The sequence below is a fragment of the Struthio camelus genome, chromosome 8 (genome assembly GCF_040807025.1).
Source record: "Struthio camelus isolate bStrCam1 chromosome 8, bStrCam1.hap1, whole genome shotgun sequence".
NCBI classification, from domain to species: Eukaryota; Metazoa; Chordata; class Aves; order Struthioniformes; family Struthionidae; genus Struthio; species Struthio camelus.
The window spans coordinates 13,281,682-13,302,801 of NC_090949.1; the positions used below are offsets into that span (position 1 = coordinate 13,281,682).

The 21,120-nt window shown below is 37.9% G+C and overlaps 1 protein-coding gene across 5 annotated transcripts in view; it reads right to left on the reverse strand.

The window, feature by feature from the left end:
* The window catches only part of GPSM2 (G protein signaling modulator 2), a 32,125-nt gene extending 11,073 nt beyond the window's left edge, over positions 1 to 21,052 (reverse strand). The window contains exons 1-5 of one of the 5 annotated variants that reach the window (XM_068952147.1): positions 20,815 to 20,878; positions 16,781 to 17,094; positions 7,910 to 8,223; positions 1,288 to 1,509; positions 6 to 141 (exon numbers count right to left, since the gene is read on the reverse strand). In XM_068952147.1, coding sequence (XP_068808248.1) covers positions 6 to 141; positions 1,288 to 1,509; positions 7,910 to 7,971 — 420 coding nt within the window. In that variant the 5' untranslated portion in view covers positions 7,972 to 8,223; positions 16,781 to 17,094; positions 20,815 to 20,878. Of the gene's footprint in view, positions 1 to 5; positions 142 to 1,287; positions 1,510 to 7,909; positions 8,224 to 14,183; positions 14,268 to 16,780; positions 17,095 to 19,405; positions 19,720 to 20,814 lie in introns of those variants that run through there. The other 4 variants (XM_068952146.1, XM_009669791.2, XM_009669792.2 and 1 more) reach the window with 4 other exon arrangements.
* Between the last annotated feature and the right edge of the window lie 68 nt (positions 21,053 to 21,120).

The following is a 21,120-nucleotide window of genomic DNA, read 5'->3' on the forward strand; positions in this document are numbered from 1 at the left end:
CTTACCTTATCATTAAGCTCTCTGGAAATATCCAGATGTCTTTGACAACAAACAATAGCTTCTTCAAAATTCCCAAGCACCTTTAAGGTGTTGCCCAGATTCCCACTAGCTTTAGCTTCACCCAGCAGATCTCCAATAGTCCTAAAATTGCAGACACAAAACAACCATTAAATAGTGTATAATTTGAAATCAGAGATGATCAATGTATGGTAGACAATTTTTTTTTTTTTTTTAGGAAATTACCAATGTTTACAAATATGTGTGTGTGTGAGTGTGTGTGTGTGTGTGTGTGTGTGTGTTTCATTTTATATCTAAAAATGCATTCACATAAACTTGGTTTAATCTGTGGTTATGGACATTTAATTTTGTTGGTGCTGCTTATGCAACTGTCAGTGTTCACAGTATTGATAAACTACTTTATAAGACATTGCACTTCTTTTAGGAAGAGAATAAAAAGAAACATTGTAACGATTACATAGAAAGATAGGCACATGATTAGAAAAATTTCGACTGTTTATGCACTTTACATATCATAAATTGTCTTATAATTGTCTATATTATATATAATGTATAATTGTCTATATTAGACATACCAGTCTCCCAGAAAGCTTGGAGGAATACTTCATCTCAAGAGTCCAAATGAGATTAAGGTGCAAGACTGACACTGACTTACTCAAGACGTCAATGCTTGGGGAATGACACAAGGATGCCTTTGCCAATTTAAGTACCTCCGTGGTTATAACACTTAAACAGGCTAAGGGGGAAGACTGGATTTGTGCCTAAACTGTGGTGAAGTCCTACATTATGTGCCTCTGTTTTTTATTGGATCTATACTAAGTCATTGAAAGTCAGACATATAAATAGTATATGAAATGCATACATTTTTTATATTTCGTAATATCACATTATGGGTTTTACACAGAGAAACGTGAATGAGTTCTGTCTAGTGAACAGCAGAGCCATCTTAACATTCTAGAAAACCAGAAAGATGGAGTTTTAGAAACAGGAAAGGGTAAATAAGGAGTGGATTTAAAGAAGCCATGTAATTATCCACAAACCTGACAAGGCCTCAGTACTAAAATTACGGTGCTACACTGACTATCAGCTCCCCAGTTAAAGGGCAATCAAGTTACCTGCTGCTGGACTCCTCAGCCTCCTGCCATCACCACATTCACTCACTACGCAGTATTAATAGCAGGCTTTGGTAAGCAAATGAACAATCAACTGCTCATCTTTACAAAAACAAAATGAAATGGAGAACATGGTTAAAGAAAGACTCAAGATTACCTTGCAAGAGTTAAATCATGGTGATGGTATTCCAAGGCCTTTGCATATTCATGCAAGTAGAAATAGGCATTGCCTAACTGGCTATAAATAGCACTGAGCGTTTTTAAATCTTCAGTTCCAACCTGAACAGCTGCTTCAAAGAAAGATACACCAGCTCGGCAATCTCCTGCTTTACACAGGCGCTCACCCTCCAAAGCCAGCTCTAGGCAGGAAGCCTCCATCCTGCACAATTTGAATAAGAAGAGGAAATTGTCATTCTAACTGTAGTACTTGGCCCAATAGTTCAGAAGAGGTGCATATTATGCAGAAGGTCTCCACTTGTTTAGAACAGGGATTCAGCACCACAGTGTAAGCAATGAACTCGCTACTGTAATATTACAGAAACAAATGCTGAAATGGAAACTGCAACTCTGATAGTGATGAGCAAATGTAACATTGTGACAGCTCTTTTTTTTTTTTTTTAAAGTCTCAAGGAAGAAATCTGAACGCTACTTTGTCCTTATATAGCACCACTATGACTCTAAAATGCAAAGAGCCTTTACTAGCTAGATAATTTTGGAACAGCAAACTAAAAATCAAGCATGCAGATTACTGGTGAATATTGATTTTGACAAACGTAATACAGCATTTCAGATTTTTATCTTCCTGACTTATGGATGTAGAGCAATCAAGAAATTAAAGGTTGTAACAGTAAAACACAGGTACAATGGGTATGGTAGTCATTACAGCAGACAATCAATAATATCACCCGTAGCTCTCCCTTCCATCCCCCAACACCCAAAAAAGACAATTTTATTTTTAGGTAGATAGCACAGTTACCTCCAGAATGTCCTATAAAAAAAGTAGAAGTTCAATATTTCTGTGTATCAGAGACCACGACTTGTTTTCCCCAAATTATTCCACAATTAATTCAATACTATTTGGCATGTGATCATCTCCTATAGTGCCAGTGCTACAAAAAGTCTCACAGTGTAAACAAAAAAGAACCAAGTTGAATTAATGATGAGATGCATTTCAGTTCAAGCACTTAACCTCAAACCCCATCATTCCATAAGCCATTGAAATATTGTTGATTTTTATTACAGGCAAAGAACTGTGTAATTACACAGTTATAAAATACTGCAAGCAGCAAAGACATTCATTAAAGAATTACATAGCAGAATTGCAGAACATTACACATTTTGAACAAGGAACAAAGAAGCTTTGTCAAAAAACTGACTGCCAAAAAAAACATTCATGTGCCTTTATGCTATTGTGAATTCAGGTCTACAAGAGGCAAAATTTCAAATTTCAGTAAGCGTTAATGACTATACATGAACATTTTCTTCTTTACAGCTCTGAGATGCAAGGGAGTTGGGGAAGAGGAGAATGACAAGGAAAGAAAACTTCACCGTCTTGATCCTGAAACAATATAGTACACAAGCTTTTCCAAAATACCTGCATTTCAAAAAGCTCACAAAAGTGCCACCTTTCCACTTTAAAAAGGTTTTTCACAAGGCAAACTCAGTAAAATACATTCTTTAAGTATTTGTCAAGAAGCGTTGCGTGCCAACCTTGTAAGTTTTACATTATTTTGGAATTGTTCTTCCACCTGGACTACATAGTAAACAATAGTCCCTCTAAAAGATGGGCTTGTACTCCAAAACTGAACATCTTGTATAATTAAATATATCCTTCTTATGTCATCATTTGCGATTTACTGGTTGTAAGAATGACTCTCTTAGAATCCTATCCCTAAACCAGTTTTCCTTCATATGCAAGATCTTTAATAGTAACAATCACAAATATTGGCTATTCCAACAGTTATTTTAATGACAACACTAGAAAACAGCTGTTTTGACAAGATGTGGAGATTAAATATTTAATAGATCTGCAATACTTAATTTTTTTCAATCAGAAAAATGTTATACAACATTCTACTCAAATCCGAGTAAGAAGGAAATATTTTTGAAAAACCCACTGACTTGCAAGAGAACTAGAATTTAGATCGTAAGTAAAACAAGCTACCAACACAAAATAGTACCATACCTGCTGGTCTTCGACATTCCACAGCTTAAGCACAATGAGATGACAGACATTTTTTACTTTGGTAACTAAAAATAACATATGCTTGGTAGTTGGTAAAGATGCAGACACCAAATTACAACTCAAGCATGAAGTTCTTCCCAGGCCCAACTTCTCAGTTTGGATATCCATAACACACGCAGTATTTTTAGGTTTGGAAATTCTCCTCAGAGAAGTGAAAGAATTTCTATTTGCTAGAACACACCACCTGATTTTTTTATTACATTGTGCATGTGCTGTACGTAAAATGGAAAAAGGCAGAAATGCTTAAGTACAGTATGTTACACCATCAGCAACTAAAGGTTTAAGATTTAAAACACTTCATTGGGTAATCTTAAATAATCCTATCCCAAGAGGTTCTCTCCGGGCACCTCATGTTAACTGACAGGTCTAATTAAAGTGATGTTTAGAAAATATGGTGCTCCTCAGATTTAGAACATTACACAACCACATTAATTTATTTAGTTTTTTAGGTTGAAGGACTTACAGTAGGACCTTCAGCAAAACGTGTATGCGGCATAACAGTCAAAATGTTGTACCAGACTTCAGTTCTATAAATTTAATTTGTAAAATAAATTCATGTTTTGATTTGTAATGGTAATGAATCAGCCAACTAATCAATGAAGGAAAGACACAGCTTGAAAAGGTACAAAAGATAATTTCAGAGAATGCTACAGACTCGCAATTTTTTCTGCTACACCTCATTCAAGTAACTTCACGTTATTCCAAAGACTGTAAAGTGCCGAGGCAGCATTACCCTTTCATCAAAGGACCTGAAATCTAATCTTTTGACTTTGCAACCCAGACTTAGTATAACTTATAAAAATGAAAGATCTGGGGTTTTTTTTCCATACAGAACATTAAAAGATATGAAGCTAAGGTTTATATCAAGACTGATGAATATCAACTGTTATTCCAACATGTCTCAATTCAACTAGAATTATAAGAGTTAAATAAGAATGGGAATTAATGTTCAACTAAAAAGTAACCCAAATTTTAATATTACTATGAGCACAGCTCTAGAAAGGTTGTATTGACAGGTTGTCAGAATCTGTGGACAACAAATTAAAGTTTCATTTCCATTTAGACCGATTCTTACTGACCTTTTACAATTTCAAAGTCTACATAAGCTATAAAGAAGAAAGAACAGAGAAAATGAAATATTTATTTCAATTTATTTCAGTTGCCTGTACCCAGTATTAATATTTAATTAATGCTACATGAGAGCTATGGAGTCATTCGATTAGCTTACCAAGTCACTTCTGGGCAAAAATTTTGACAGGCTTACTCATCAAGTACAAAAACTGGACTCAAAAAAGATATTTTTATAGTCTTTCATAAACAGTTATGAAAAATCATATGTTTTTAAACAGATCTACACAACTGTTCTCCATTGAAAAAAAATCACCTCTTAGGAACGATCCCAGGAGTTGTTTAAACTGTCCTACTAATGTGGTTAAATAGCACGTAGGCAGACAAGACAGAGGTAGGTTATCAATATTTTAGGAAGTCATTAAATAGTTACAAGGAGAATATGAAATTACTTTCTCTGTTCCCAGGGCTGAATTGAATTACTTATTTATTCAACACCCAATGGCTAAACAAAAGATATATTGAATCAGCGGAGACAAAAAGTCCCATTCATCTGGGTACTTCTAATGAAATTCTGTTCCTGCTAAACACGATAACGTTCTTCCAGATATTATTGTGGAAATACGCACACAGTGCCTCACTTTGTTATTCTACTTATAGTTGCCCTGGACCTACTCTCTCCGAAAGGTTGGCATCTCCTGAATAATTTCTCATTTGTAAAACTACCTCATCCTTATCTGTTACTCTAAGCTTTTCATCTCGTCTGGCTCCCTTTTGCATTTTTTTTTAAATCTTCTTTGACCTTCTTTACATTCTCTTTTGAATCTTTGACATTTATAAGAAAATAAGCCCTAAGTGCATGTCTCCACCCTAACCTCCTTGCTTTTCTCCAATGTTTGGAGTCTCTCTTTCTTTAGCTGTTCTCATATTACAGCAAAGAACAGAAAACTGGTAAGAAATAAAGCAATAGAAGAAAGTAAGAAAACTTGTACCCTGAATTCTACTAACTTAATTGTATTCTGTTCAGTCCCACAAAGAGGGTTTCTGAACGTTCACGGCAATTTTCATGGTGTGCGGGGGGGGGTGGGGGGGGTGGTTCTCCCTACCGTGTAACTTGGCTGTGACATGTGTCAATACCTAGTCACAAAATCAGAAAAACTCTTTATTTCAAATATATAAAATTGCTAACGGCACAAACATTCCACAATGAAGATCATATACTATCGTGAATCCAGCCCTTATTCTTGGTTTCTACACATAACGTTGAAGCATTACCATACTGACCAGTCCTAACTACTGAGGTATCCACTGGAACACTATGTCTAGTCAGTTTGATGGGAAACTGAGTGTTAAAGAACAACAACAACAACAACAACAGAATTTGGGGTTCTACAGCTCCACTCATCATACTATCAGTTACAGGTTTCTGGTGTATGAATTGAACAGGCTAAGACAAAGGAAGTTCTACAAATGTTTACTCTATTGATCACTTATTAGTCATATTCGTTATCCTCGGCATTTTATTTTCCGGCACTGAACTAGGCTTGAACAAAAATAGGTTCCTTATACCAGCGCAGGCATTTTTGTAGCTGCTGAAGTGATACTCTCTGTCTAAGTGGGGAGAGAGGAACAGCCTGCACAGGAAGAAAAAGAACCATAGTAAGCCCTTTCCTTAAGGGTGGACTATCAGTTTCTTTTTAAAGTCCGTTCTACTGGAATATCACTTGGAAAGGGAAATCAGTTTGGGAGCCAAATGACCCGAGGATAATTACTGTACGTAAAAGATTGAAAAATAGATAAATAAACAAAATACACCAGAAATTTATGACCTGATTTTTTGCCTGCATTAAATTTTAAACTACAAACAAATCAAATCTTTTTGAGGTATACCTATTAAATTAAAAATTTCATAATATTGCAGTTCAGCATGCTGAATTAACTTGCAATTTCTCTAAGTTTTGGAAAAATTTAATATTTGAAAAAAATTTTAAGGAATAGGCTTTGGCGATTTGTAAGCATTCATCACATTATAGTTCTTACAGAAACGTTATAAATATTTTTATTGTTAATTAGCATCACTCAAGCCTGTACTGAAACACAGAATGAAGCAGTAAGACATTTCACCCTGACCATGATTGCCAAATGTTTTAAAGTTATTTTTGGCTTGTCAGTTTAAAACAGACAAATTAGCTATGCTGCTTTCTTCATCCAGTTACCTCCCTAATAGTTCCCTGAACTGCTCCTGGTTTTATAAAAGGTGAGCTGTCTGGGGAGGACCAAGAACATCAGCAATATGGTGTGTAAACACATTACAGGACTGCTCGCAGATAGATATACCCAAGAAACACATAGAATGGCAAAAGTATAAAGCTCAGATATATAGGGATTCCTGCTATCTAAGCCACCATAGCAGGATTTCAGTAAAATAAAAGACAGCAGAGAGTAGTTCATTTCCCATGTTTCTCCTTATTGGCCATGAAAAAGCTCCTCCTGTTGAGTACATGGCTAACCAGAAGTAATACTGTACTTCTATGAAATGGAAGACAAGACCAGTCCAACAGCAGTCTAACACTGTCAGAACAGCTGTATGAGAATGGATACTGCAAGTACCTTCCTTTTCCCCAGAATTAATTTTAAGCAATAGCATGTGCTGTCTTACAATTAAGGGCAGTACTTTGTTTCTGTTAATTAACAACAACAACAACAACAACAACAAAGCCTCCAAAGTAAAGATGACGGAGCATGGGGGGAATGAAATTTAGAAACATTTATTTTATTTGTTTTTAAAATAATCATTCCAGTGTTGCTGTATGCTTTCCTATTGAATGAGCTGCAAGATCTACCCTTTGAAACACCAGCTAACTAAATATGGTGCAAAATACAATGTTTTTGTTGTTTTTCAGCATCGTTAGAAAAGTTCTCAGAAGGGAAAGTACTTGCAATAACAACACTTTTTCACTCCAAGATGTCAAAGCAGTTTTTATCTAATCAATCAAAGCTCCTTATTTAGGCAAGGAAAACTGTGCTCTCAGAAGAAAGTGCACCTGAAAATTCATCATTCACATAAGCAATAATGGGACAAGTACAGAGAACTTTAGTAGACAAAACCCAACAATTTGCATAAGCAGCTTAAAAGCTAAATAGAGAGTATGTACTACTATATAGTGATCACATTTCACATCATTCTTACAAATCAAATCATAATAAAGAAACACAAACAAGTATGTACTATTCTGCAACCACAAACAGTTCCAATATTATACAACCATGTAATTATACTAATCTCAAAAGTGAATTTTCATTGTTCAAAAACTGAGAATAGCAAAAAAAAAAAAAAAAGTGTTGTTTTGACTTTCAGCTTCAATAATACTAGCAATAGAGATTCCAAACTTTTTGCTGTAAATTTGCTTAGTTTTCTATCATTAACAATACTTAATCACTCATACTAAAATTAATACAGTCTTACCTGTATCGAACATGAAAGGAACGATCTTCCCGCATGCTTATCAAAACATTACTTTCCTCCATTGAGCTGCATTATCAGTAGACAAATTAATATTGTTCTGTAGCAGGGTAAGTATTTTACTATGGAGAGCTGTTCTCAGAACACCATTCCAGTTAGTACATTAATAAGCTGGAGTCAAGATATCCTAAGCTCCTGTGGAAACACTCTTCTTTATTACTAAGGTAAGGAAGTCACTGTCAGACACATCTTAAACTTTCAGAAACGTGTTCAAGTTCTTGCATCTGTGGCCCTTTCAGCTCCATTCAGCTGCGTTTCTGCAAAGGGAACACAAGATGCTTGGCTTGAAGTCTCATTTTCAATTAATAACTCATAACCATTTGCAGCTGATGCAAAAGCACGATGCTACTCCTACCAAGCAGGAAGCGTCAATCAAGAACTTAAAGCCTAAGCCAAAGTCTAGACCCGCATGACAATTCTTGTAGTCACGTGAGAAAGCAAGGAAGGTTTAATGGAAAGCAGACATCTCTTTTTAATTGGAAACTTTGAGTAATACAGTGAAGTTCCAAGCAAAAAGCTTAAAGGATGAAAGCTACAGATGAAGTGCGTAGTATAAAAACCGTCACAAACAGCTTTCCATGTAAGCAGTACGGCTAAAGCCACGACAGCCAGCTAAGGGTCCCACAGCCATCCACCCCGATTGTGCTAGACCTGCTTACAGTGTCCAGCTTTGAACACTATAAGCAAGGTAGCCAGCAGAGGGTTAACATCTCCCCTTCCCTCTCCCCTTTCCCCTCCAAGTTTTTTGTTTGTGTTTTACTGGCTTCACATTCTGAAATGCCCCAGCCCAGTCATACCAGCTCCAAACTCTGCTTCAAAGGGACTGCAGCAACCTAGTTCCAAGTGAATTATGTTTAGGCTGGCAGGGAAACAATTAACAGAAAAGAAACTTTGTTCCAAAAGTTTATACACTTTTAAGTGTATTTTTAGTAGAGGAGTTGACGTATTTATTGCCTAGTACCAATATTATCTTCCTTTGCATGTAAAAATATAGTTGTGGAATTCACAAATGCATATTTCATCAAGACATTGCCGAGGTGTCAAAAAAATAAGGGCATAACTCAGATTTTCAGCTGTCGCCAGGAGAAAATGCATCTGTCTCTATTTTTAATTTCAGATGTAGGCAGTGCTTTTTCTGCCATCAATTTTTTCAAGTACCAGCTGTGAAGGCTCACGCCTCCCATTATCCTCTTCCTTGATAGCCCCCTCAAATAGATCATTCACATTCTTCCAGTCAAACAACTATCTTGCCCTTCCATGCTTATCGTTAGAATTATTTGGCATCCAAAAATGGGTGTGGGTGTATTTTTGCAATTACGAAGTGTGACACATACATTTTACAATACCATTGCAACTTGCATACTGTGGAGCCCGTGGTACAGGTACCTGTTCTCCAGAAGTTTGTCCAAACCCTGAATCAGATAATTCGTACAAGCAGACTGCTGTATGTCACCCAGTCCGCAGCGATCATCTGGGAGCATTCTTGGTGCTCAGCCAGTGCAAGGTGGGGGAAGGTTCTCTTCCACAGTTGGATACCTTTGTGTGAATTACTGTACGTCAGAAATTAAAAAGCGTGCGTACGGGCAACTGTCACGGATCATGAAATAATGACTTTTCCTATGGTAATTTGTTTGCATATTTATACTGTAACTGCAATTAACAGAATAATTAGTTTCTAGAAGCTGTTTTAAAATAAAAAGGCAAAGTTAATCAAAAACTAGAGTTTTATTTAAAAGTACATCGCAGTGACTGCATTTACTTAAATATTGGTTATTATTAACAGAATATTTCATACCAGGTGTTTACAACCTCATTTTAACTGAGCTACCCTTCTACCCTCTTAAACTCTTTCTCTGACTGAGGCCATCATCTCCCACTAGCTGGAACCACCACTCCTGCTTCCTTCCCTCTTTACTGGCCCTACCGCACAGTCCTGGTCTTGGGAGGGTGATGCAGACACACCCAACCTCGCCCACGGGTAATGAGCACAGCCCCAACAAAAAGTACTGGGTTTGGGCTTCATCTCTCTCTTCCTTCACCTGTAACTCATTAGGAACTCAAGTTGTACTGCAGCCATGCCAGCACGTAACCAATAAGCACATTAAAGCATATCGATTAGAGTGGTGAATTCAAAATTCAGAAGGTGGGAAACAATGAATCCCTCTGCAGACACTATCTTTCCAGTATAAACTGGCCTTGGGAGGATTAAGCTACAGCAAACAGCCTTGCTCTTTCTATTTATCTCCCTTAACATTTCAAAGCATCTCTGACTAATCAAGCTTTTCCTGAGCTGGCCATCAACACAAACCTGATTCAAAGGACACAGTACTTCAGTAGAAAAGCATAGCAATTTAGAGAAATCACCAGCTCTACTGTATGTACAGTAAAAAGACTTTTTCTAAACTTGCATTTTTAAGTAAAGCTTCCTGTAGCGTGAAAAAAGCATGTGTGTTCACTAGGAAAAAAAATCCGTAATAATGCAAAGCTGACGTTTTAAATTTATTCTCTCCACACCTTTAAACAAAGCAAAACTCATATGCATCTAAAAGATCTGCCTTTCATAAAAGCCTGACTAGAAAAGTGAAGTCGAATATATGACTCTGAAATGCACAATTTCACTATGCTAGCTAGCAAGTGCAGAAAGTCCTAGCTTTTTTGTAATTTTTAAATATCTGGAAAAAAGCACTCAGAAAAAGACTGGGACTCCTTCAGAAGTTGAAAATCAACAGAATGGGCTTTACTAATTGCAAAGCAGTGTGATATTGGGGGGAAAAAAAAGATAATCAAGTACTGGCAAGGCAGAGATTAGGCACTCCAGTGCAGCAGCCAGTCTACAATAGACAAAACATGCCCCTCATCAACCCTCATTAAGAGAAAATGCTGACCCATAGTTAGATCTACCTTCTCTGTAATGGCTAAAGGGTCTTTGAACTAGACAATCAGTGGAAAAAAAGCAAATTTTACCTCAATTTGCTTTATATGAAAGAATTATGTGTATCTATCAAAGTGACTTTTCATTCTTTTTTTTTTTTTTTTAAACTACAGATTTTGGATACAGAAGCTTGGGGTTTGCATGGTATGAGATTTTAAGACTGAATTCTTTGGTAAATTCTATAAAGCTAATTTTAACTTAATTCTCTGAAGTGGTTTAAATTCTATGAAGTTAATTTCTACGAATTTTACAAAGAAGCTGAAAAATTTCATCGTAAAATACTAACATTAAGTACAGCAAGGAATCCCACAAACAGTGCTTTAAACAGTGAAATCTCATCAACGTGCACTTAGGCACTGTTTTTCATAAAATTATCATGTTCTCAGAAAGAGAACCAAGGCCTAGAGGCTGACAAAGGGAGTACATCTCAGCCTTCCACTAACATCACTGCACTGAACCAGTGAGGTGTGTGGTGAAAGTGGAACAAGGCGATATCTCAAGAAAAATTTAAAAAGAAACAAAGACTCCCCAATCGTCACTTGTGATTAATAGAAAATATTTCAGTCCCTAGCAGCAGTAAAACAATAGGCTTAATTTCTTTCTCTAGAGCTTGTTATGCAAGCTAATAAAGTGTTCTAGCTGTTAAAACTTCCAGACAAGTGTTTCATGTTTTAAGGCATTTTCTACTTCAGAAAAGATTTGAGGACATACTGTGAATTCTATCACAACTTTAGACAATCTTTTTAATCAGTTTGCAGTTCTCAGTTTCACTGAATCTGCAGTAGACCCCTTCATTTTAACTTCTGACAGAATATCGTATTTCCACACAAGTAAAAACAGTAAGCAAGAGAAAACTATTTAACAACGGTGATTATTAGCATATTATTTAGTATGTGAGACCAATAGTTACAGTACAGTTGGAGGGGGAAATTATCTTTCCCTCCCAACTCATTCCAGTACTAGGGAAACTAATGAAATATCAGCCTTCAAGGATTCACACCCTATGTCCTATGCATCCTTAACACAGAAACTTCTCAGTCTCCAACAGCATCATTGGCTCCTTCCCTCATTCCACCACCTCCCTTAACCCACACCTGCCTTTCTGGAGTTTGTCATGTGTTTTTTGATCGTCTCTTTTGCTTATCTACAGTTACATGGCTGACTGGCTGACATATGCTGACTGGTCACTTGGGAGCTGGCAAACAGAATAGTTAACAGTTCAATTCTTCCTGCCTTTCCTTAAAGGAGGTGGATCAAGTAATGCCTTCTCTATCCATCTGCTATTTCTCAGAGAACAGGACAGGAGTATGTGCCAAATGAAGTCATCATTGGCCAAGAGATGCAAAAGCTATTGGGGAAAGTAGATAAAGACAGACCGATCACACAAATTTCATTCCCTCAGAAAAACTGGCTACAGAAATTTGTTGTTTCAAGATTAAAACATTTTTTCTGATCAGGGAGAACTAAAATCTGAATTTCCTTTCAGAAAGAGGCTATAGCATGGGCGAAAAAAAAGGAAAAGCAGCTTGACAGGATTATCTATCTTAAACAAACAAACAACCTTGCACACCTTATGGAGAAAGAGACAGATTAAGCAACAACAACAATATAGTAACAACTTTATCCCTGAAATATAGAGCTTATCTGGGCTCCAGACCTTCAAAATATAAAACAGCATACAAACACAAATGGTAAGACAAGGAATACGCTGAATCGCAATCAGAGCTAAACAAACCCTAATTTTAGTCTTCAACACTGTCCAAGGATATTTTAAAAATTCACCTCAACCAATGAATCCAACAAATGAGCCCAAAAATTGTCAATAATAATATATGACGTTTCATGTTGTATTTGCATACTAAAAAGTACAGTCATTAGAATTTGTGCAGCAATCAATATTCCCATTTTACATCTGTCATGCAGATATAAGAAACACTATACTAAAGAGATCCACGTGGTTACTCTCGGAAGCTTAATTTTATACTTCTCTCTGGACAAGTTCAACAGAGCCCGTTAGCTCACAGTGAATGGAAATCACCTTCACTGATGAAGTGAATTTGGGGCTTTATTCAGGGTCAGTGCTGACTAGGAGCAATACTTGCTCTGAAATACTGTCTTTTGTTTCCTGGTGGATTTATACATAGAGCAGATACCAACAGAATAAACTGCAGAGCTTCTATTAAAGGACTGCTTATAGGCTTAGCATTCTTCTCAGCACACGGTCCGAGTGCAGCTCATACCAAACATTAACAAGACAGAACAGGAAAACTGAGGTTCATAAACAACTACATCAGGCACTGCTCCCAGCTACTGATAAAGTAGGTTCTGCAGAGCTTCTAATCACTACAGGGCATGGGAAAAGACCCAGCCTAACGTATTGTATGTTATTGGATCCATCAGACAAGCTAGAAATAAATTAATACTAATATCTAATGTTATTGATTCACATGCTTCCTCCTCCCCTCCAATCATATTTGCCATACTGCTCTGCAAGTATGGACCCATCTGAAACTAAGTCACGTTATATATTGTTGAATATTGTAGACAATCATAAAAATGGGGGGAGGGCATTGTATCCATTTGGGGCATTAAAGGACATTCCATCAGCAAGATAGGAATCCTACCAACCCACTGCTCCAAAATCATGGAACTTTATAGGAGAAAGAATACGAAGTTTCCTCCCCTTTTCCCAGCCCCTGTGGATAGAACTATTTGTTATATAAGAAATCATCAGCTCCTGATTGGAAAGAGAAATAAAAAAATTACAACTGACAGATTATGGCTAAACAGACATTTTATTGCCAGGACAGACTGAAGTATAGCTAACTACTTTCTATGAATCAAAAAAAAAAAAAAAAAAAAAAGAATTACAGTAGTAAGGTTTGCAAACTTGGCTCTAAATATCCATTATCTGTGAAATTATTTCATAGCTCTTCATAGCCAGTTAATGACCAAGACTTACAATTATTTTAGTTTAACTAGAAGTCAGCAGAAGCACACAGAGGTTATCAAAGCGTAGAAAAACAATAATAATAAGAGGAGCTAAGATACAGATTAACCCCCTTAAAAAATTAACACAATTCTTAAATGAAAAATTATACAAATGCTACTGTTATCCATGATGAACCCCTGAGTTTTCTACTGATTCTACTTTTTACAGAATTCTTACTGATTCTACTTTTTACAGAATTCTTACTGATTCTACTCTTTGCTTTTCTCCACAATTTGTTTCAAATAAAACATTTACCCAAAAGGAAGAGAAAGTTTTTTGTCCAAGTAGTTTACCTTAAAAATTGGGGGTTGCGTTAATTCAGGGCTATCTTCCCTTTGGATTAATTTGCCAATATGACTGCCAATATGAGAGAACCCCTAGTGACAAAGGAGCACAAATATGCCCAGAACAATCCAAAGCAGACTGTAAAAGAAGTTGACTGACAATATTAATAAAGTCTATACAAAACAAATATAATGCAAATACTGTACAAAAACATATAACTGCTTTTTAAAATAAGATCCATAATTATGATTTATAATAGTTTTTTAATTTATATTTGTAATTTTTTTTTTTTTAGAAACTTAATGGAACAAAGGGTCTAAACAATGAAAAGCTTCTCTCTTGACATGTTCAGAAACACCAACAAGTGGCCAAATCTTGCTCAAGACGCTAAACCACATGGAAATCAAGGTCTCAGTGTACCCACAGCTGAGAATGAAAGCATGGACATGAGTTCGATGCTAAAGGAACACAGCTTCAGAGCAGAGCCCAGCATTTACTAGCTAATTACTAATGTAATGCTGCATTATGACAGATGCGGTAACAGCGGAGCTATTTAATTTATCACTCTATTTCTAAAAAGGCTTGATCTAATTTTTGGTTACCTAAAACCACACTGACCTTGCTGCATGGCAGGTTCTAAACACGCATAAGAAAAGGTTCCTTTCCTCTATGTCCTTTCATCTATGCTAATTCCTCCTGATTCTCCCTCCATTCACATCTCTTTTTGGCACAGCAGATTAGATGCCTTCGCTTATACGACATTCTATTTAAGGCAAACAAAAATCTAGAAGCATTTCTACATACCCTCTAGCATTATCCATACATGCTTTCCACTTGGTCTGTTTATTAGGAGGAGGTTTTCTCCTTCATGTTTGTACAGTACCTGGTCTAGCAGAATTTGAGGCTTTAAATACAGCTAAAAAAAAGTCTGCAACACGGCAAGCCTTTTAACCTCTGCATATCTTTTTTGGCTCGTTTTCCTCTGCGCTCTTAACTGGTTGTACAAATGTTTCCTTTAACAAGTAAGGCCTGTTGCTTGCCTAGCATCATTTTCATTATTACTCACAGTTACCAGCCTAAAACATCAGCAGAGTCTTAATGACACAAGTTATTTTTGCCAGATCATAAAAAAACTATTCCCAACAGCCATGATGACTGATTCCAGGAGCATCTTCCTACTCTGAGTCAGAAAGAAGCTCATCCACATTCTTAAGGGTTGTATCCTTTTCCTTCCGTACAAAACACCCAAGCAGGGGGATACAAAGTGCACATATGCTATGCAACGAGAGAAAACTATAGTATACCAGAAACTGGAGAAAAATTAAAATCTTCCAATTAAGCAACATTCAAGTTTCTGGCCAAAATCTGATATCTCTACTCACACTAAACACTGTATTTTTACCCAGCAATCATTTTGAAATGTAAATACATTAATTATAATGGAATCACTGTAGATATACCGTACATTTCTAATTTGATTAAGAGCTGAAAGAGATATCAGAAATTTAAGAGAATGATGCAATACAGAAGTGACAACAAACGGATATTCTCATTACTAGTATGTTCATCACAAAACTGCCATAGATCCAGTCCAAATCTCATCAATCTGAGGGAATAAAAGGATGCCCTATTAGGCACTCTCCAGTAGCATCAGGTATATAAACACAAATCTTTAAGGCATCTGGCAATGGTGCAGGCCATATTGTGACTTACAGGCTTAGAATACACTGTTGCCAAACTAAAAAAATTTAGCACGCATACTTCTATTAAATGGAGTAACATATAGAGAAGGGGCAGACACAAGTGACATCAGACCGACTTCTGAGCATATTAAATATCAACGGTCAATGATGCAAAGGTGGACTTCTCCACCTATCCTATCTCCTATCACAGAGCCTCTTTCCAGCACAGAATATCCCCTTTTTAACAAAATCAATATTTAGCTGGAAATCAGCTTGCTACTTAATGTATGTAATTATTATCCAGTGTGCAAGTTAAAGAAGTGGGTGTAGCCAGCACAAGTAACCACAAGCATTTTATTGTAAGGATATGCCTGCAGTTAGTTTACGTAAGCCATCTGTTTCAGTTCTGAAGCATGGCAGTCGCACACTGCAACAAAATAAGAAAGGAAGAGAATAAGAAGTGCCAGCAGCATAATACAACTTATATCCCTAAAATAAAACGGATCAGGCAACTGAACACAAATTCTAAATGAAACAAGATTATGTTCTCACAGTAACATTCTAGTATCATAGCTCTTCACATCTTGAACAAGAGCAAAATGTGAATAGCTGGTAATTTTTCACATATTTGATATATCAAGCTACTAGGATCCCTTCATTTTTATTTTTGAAGAGATTAATGAGTTCTAAGTTGTCATTCTTGTCATTCTCTGACTGAACACAAATATTGTGCTGCTTGCAGCCTTCCTTCCAAACATCCCACAACTGGAGAAGAGACTGGCAATTTTAAAGTGCTTAAATGCCACAATGAACTTCAGTGGTAGCTCATAACAAAGCAATTTCAAGCCAAATGACTTGTGATTGTTTTATTCTTAGCGCAAGGTTAAATAATATTACCACAAAATTGGTAAGAGTTTTGTTACCAATATCTGATCTCAAATTCGAACATCATTCTTTCTGCTTGTTAGGGACAACCTCATCATGCAAATGAAAGTCCACTAGACTTCAAGCCTCTCCCAGCCAACAGCGCATTTACTGAAGAACTTTCAGTTTGGGAAATGGAGCACATTAAATGATGAGAGAGAACACCAGATGGGAAGAGTTCAGCACAAAACGTTGACTATTTGTACTTAGCTGATACAGTATGTTGATCACAAAGCTCTCCAATAAAATGCTCCATTTAGCTCAGCTCCTTCTGGGAGTATAACTTCCCATCTCTTAAAAAGAGAGCCTGGTACTTAAAAGAAAACAAACAGACTGAGATCATGCAAACACTCTGCAGAAATAAGATGAAATTTTAAGATTCCACAAATTAAAAGAAAAAAACACTTTAGAATCAAGAGCGATAAAACACAACAGCCCATCTACTTGACGCAGCATAGCGGATATACATCAAAATCTGCATTTCACATTGTGACGCTCATTCAGACGTTCAGCAAGAACTCAGTGCAAAGAACTCGTTACCATACCAGCAATCATTTTCATCCTACAAGGAACAGATACAGCTCTGACAGAACCTATATTACACAGTTTAAATGATCCAGGATAGTTAACTGTCAGCAGCATTGCTCAGCGTGTCACATATCCCCCTCAATTCTCAACTGCTAAGAGCATGTTACAGATGAGGGGAAAAATCCCATCACAAAAGTACAGAAGCGACTTTTCTCAATTATTTGTCTACAACTGAGCAATGTGCACTTACACCCTGCCTACAGAACAAACACACACTACAGCGAGAAGAACATGTTTTGTTTTTCTTGTTGTTTGCTTCCTATAGTCACAAGTAGAGTTTATCTATGCCACTTTACTTAAGAAAATTAAAAAAAAAAAAGTATTTGTTGAGGTGCTGAGTTGTAATTTGCTTTGCATATTTATCCTAACATTGGGGTTGCAGACATAGACCTATTCGAAAGCTATTCAAATGCATTTTTTCAGTCTCTTGGAAGTGACAGATATTGAATTGAGCTCCTTTTTACCTCTGCTGTACACAAATCTCTGCATTATATTTATACGCTATTACACAAATAACTCTTGGTCGCAAGACTGTACCTGTCTTCAGACAAGCCAGGGATTGCTAAGTATGGTACAGGCTCCAAAGTTTTGCATGCGAAGAACAAAATTCCTAACAGCACACTACCAGGACGATGGGAGAGAAAACGTAAGTAAGCAGAAACAGAAAAGAAATTGCGAAGATTTTAAGAGCCTTTGTGGTAGACCATAAGCATTTTCCCTGTAATTCAGCTGCATACAAGTTTTTCCTCCGTATTGGTAGAAGGTTTATATAACGCACAAGTTTTATTATATGAACAAGAGCCACGTTCTCCAAACACTACCAGATTTGAGTCCTAGGAGGCAACTTGACATTAATTATCTGTTGGGATTATTTTACAGGTACTACATGTGTTTCAGACCATCTCTTACCAATTTTTACATTCCTGTTTTTCTGTACATTACATTCCTAATTTTGTAGGTCTACCATAACTTTGTAGGTCCACCATACTCTTTTCTTTTTTGGGGGCGTGGGGGGGATGCATTTTTATAACTGCTATTAAATGCCTAAAGAAAAGTCAACGGGTTTTTTTCTTCACCTGATCTCTCTCTGTTCTTTCATTCACACAAACAGCGATAGCCATAAGATGTTAATCTTTCCGGAAGTCATGTGATCAATACTGACTCCTTAAATGAAAATAAATTCATTAAGATGTTAACACCAAAGACAACTAAAAACAAGACTATAGTTATCAGATCTGGGCATGAGTAACTATTGAGGAAAGTAAAATAGACTGTGTAACTCTTACAAAAAAACTAGGAGAAACTAAAAACACTTGTTTTAATAAAACACAAGAATCCCAATAAACTATGTAAAACACGAAAAACTCCTCCATACGTTCAATAATTAAACCTACTGATGGTAGCATTAGTTTTTAGAAAAACACCTGTTTCTTAATATACCTTTTCCTAACTACCGATGAGCAGAGATGCTCTCCAAATCATAGTGCACAGGGGGATCTGAGGAATATCAGTTTAGAAAAATGGGTCTGTTGCCGTCAGTTAACGAGAAAAGGCCCAGAACTGACACTTGAAACAATTCTAGCAAAATAACAAGAAATTACCACCCTGACAAGGTATAAGAAGTGAGACTCATTTTTAGAATTTTACCGTTCTCCTCTACAATAAGCCAAAATAAACAGGTTTTCCAATTTTTGGCAACGCTTTTACTCAGCATTCTTAGGAGGAGAGGCTGGCCTGCCCTGCTAATTACCAAAAAGAAAGTCTAAAAGAGGAAAGAACTGTCGTCTCTAAATGCCTCAACTAAAAAAAAAAAAAATTGTATTAAAAGATGAAAGAGGACCATCTAGGCCAAGAGACAATGACAGCACAGGAACAAAGATGGCCATGAATACCTTTTCAAAAATTAGTCTGACCTTCTAACCAACAAATTGTGAAGTAAATCTCCAGCAGCAGAAGCATACAGTCCTAAATAGTTTTAAGATGCCTGAAAGAGTTACAAGGGCAAATAAACTGTGAAAGCAATAGACTTGACTTACATAGGTCTCTTCTAGTCTTATGAAGCTGACTTCAGTGTCAAATATTTTCTGTGCAAGCTTTATATAAAGTCCTTCCAGTTTGGGTAACCATCGACAGAACTGGTATGAAGGAGCAATGGCACATGCACGCAGAAGTTTAAACACACAAGTAAGATCCACAAGCAAAGAATTTACGAGGACTGCATTGTGAAGATAACATTTTTGCTGATGTTTTCAGCTCTAATAAAATTATGACTTATAACGAAAGAAAAGTATGAAGTTTTCATGCTAAGTTCAAGCAGAGCATGCACTCGCTCAACTGGTCTTTTTGCGATGCAAGGATCAGCACGTCCTTCTAAATTCTGAGTTGGTCGCACAGCTCTCCATGGCAACCCAGGATGCATGCACTATGCAGCCTGCTGGCGAGAATCTAACAGGAACAGCACATTAGGCTTAGAGAGGCTTTAAAGGGGGAGGGCAGCAAGTTCGAGGTGGGGAATAATTTGTGTCTTCGCTATTAGGTCAATAAAGGGATAAATAAGAACTTCTGATTAGCTATACGCTCTCCTCTTTAAAAACTTTTAAAAAGCAAAAGAGGAGGGGGAAAGGAACCAGCACAGACTAGCAAAAAACGGTAGTTCCCTAGGTCAAGCAAGACAAGGCAAGACACACTGGGTACAATTTGGGTTTAGATATGCCATAACAGAATATCCAATTAAAATTCTTAGGGTTTAGAATTGTTCCCCATACACTTTGTTCTTCATAGTATGTTTGTAGGCCCCCATTTTCTGCCACACTAATACCCCATTTCATATCTCCCGCTAAATTTTTATCTATTTATTATCCTTACTTATCTTCCTAAACACAACACAGCACAACGATCAGAAATATCTGATACAATATCTTTTTGCTACCAACTCGCTTTGGAGAAACAAGAACAATCTCTGGATTATTTACAATCAACAAAGGCTGGTCTGATAGCTGTATGCTGTTTCTGTTCGCAGAAAAGTGAGGTCGCTATACTGGAGCTCCCATTTCATCATTCTGGATTTTAAAAGGCTGCAGTAACCTTCGAGGTTTAGCAACTGTACAAGACACCCAAAAGAAGGATCACTTAAAGTCAAAGACGCCGGACTTCAGGTTCCGACCGGCAGCTTTTCAAGCCTGGTTATACGGCGAGTTCATCCACCAACAACTCAGGCCGCTCAGCAGCTGCTCCGCGGGGAAGGCCGCCGCAGTGCGGGCGACCAGAGGCGCTCGCCCCGCCGCCGGGGCCGCGCTCGCCAGCTGCCTCACCGCCGCCAGCAGGTGCGGGGCGGTGCGGGCCGGCCCCCCCGCGGCCCCCTACCGCGATCCAACGGCCCCCGCTGCGCCCGCGACGCGGCCCCACCCCAACCGCCGCCTGCCTCGCCACCGCGGCCGCGCCTCACCTCGGGGCCGGGGGTCCGCCCGCCCCCGGTGCCGGAGCAGTTTCCAGAGCGACCGCCACAGCTGGGGCAGCGCGGGGCGGGGCAGGCCGGGCCGGGCCGGGCCGGGCCGCGGCGCTGCCAACGGCGGCGCCCGCCCACGCGCAGCCGCGCTTCGAACCCACCAATCCACGGGCGGCAGCGGCCAACGGCTCTCCCACGCGGGCCGCAGCGGCCTGCGCGCGCCCCCGCCCCGCCCCCCCGGAAACCCGCATCGTTCACACGAGCCAATAGGGAGAGGGCGGGGGCGGCGGTTGGGGCCCTGCCCCG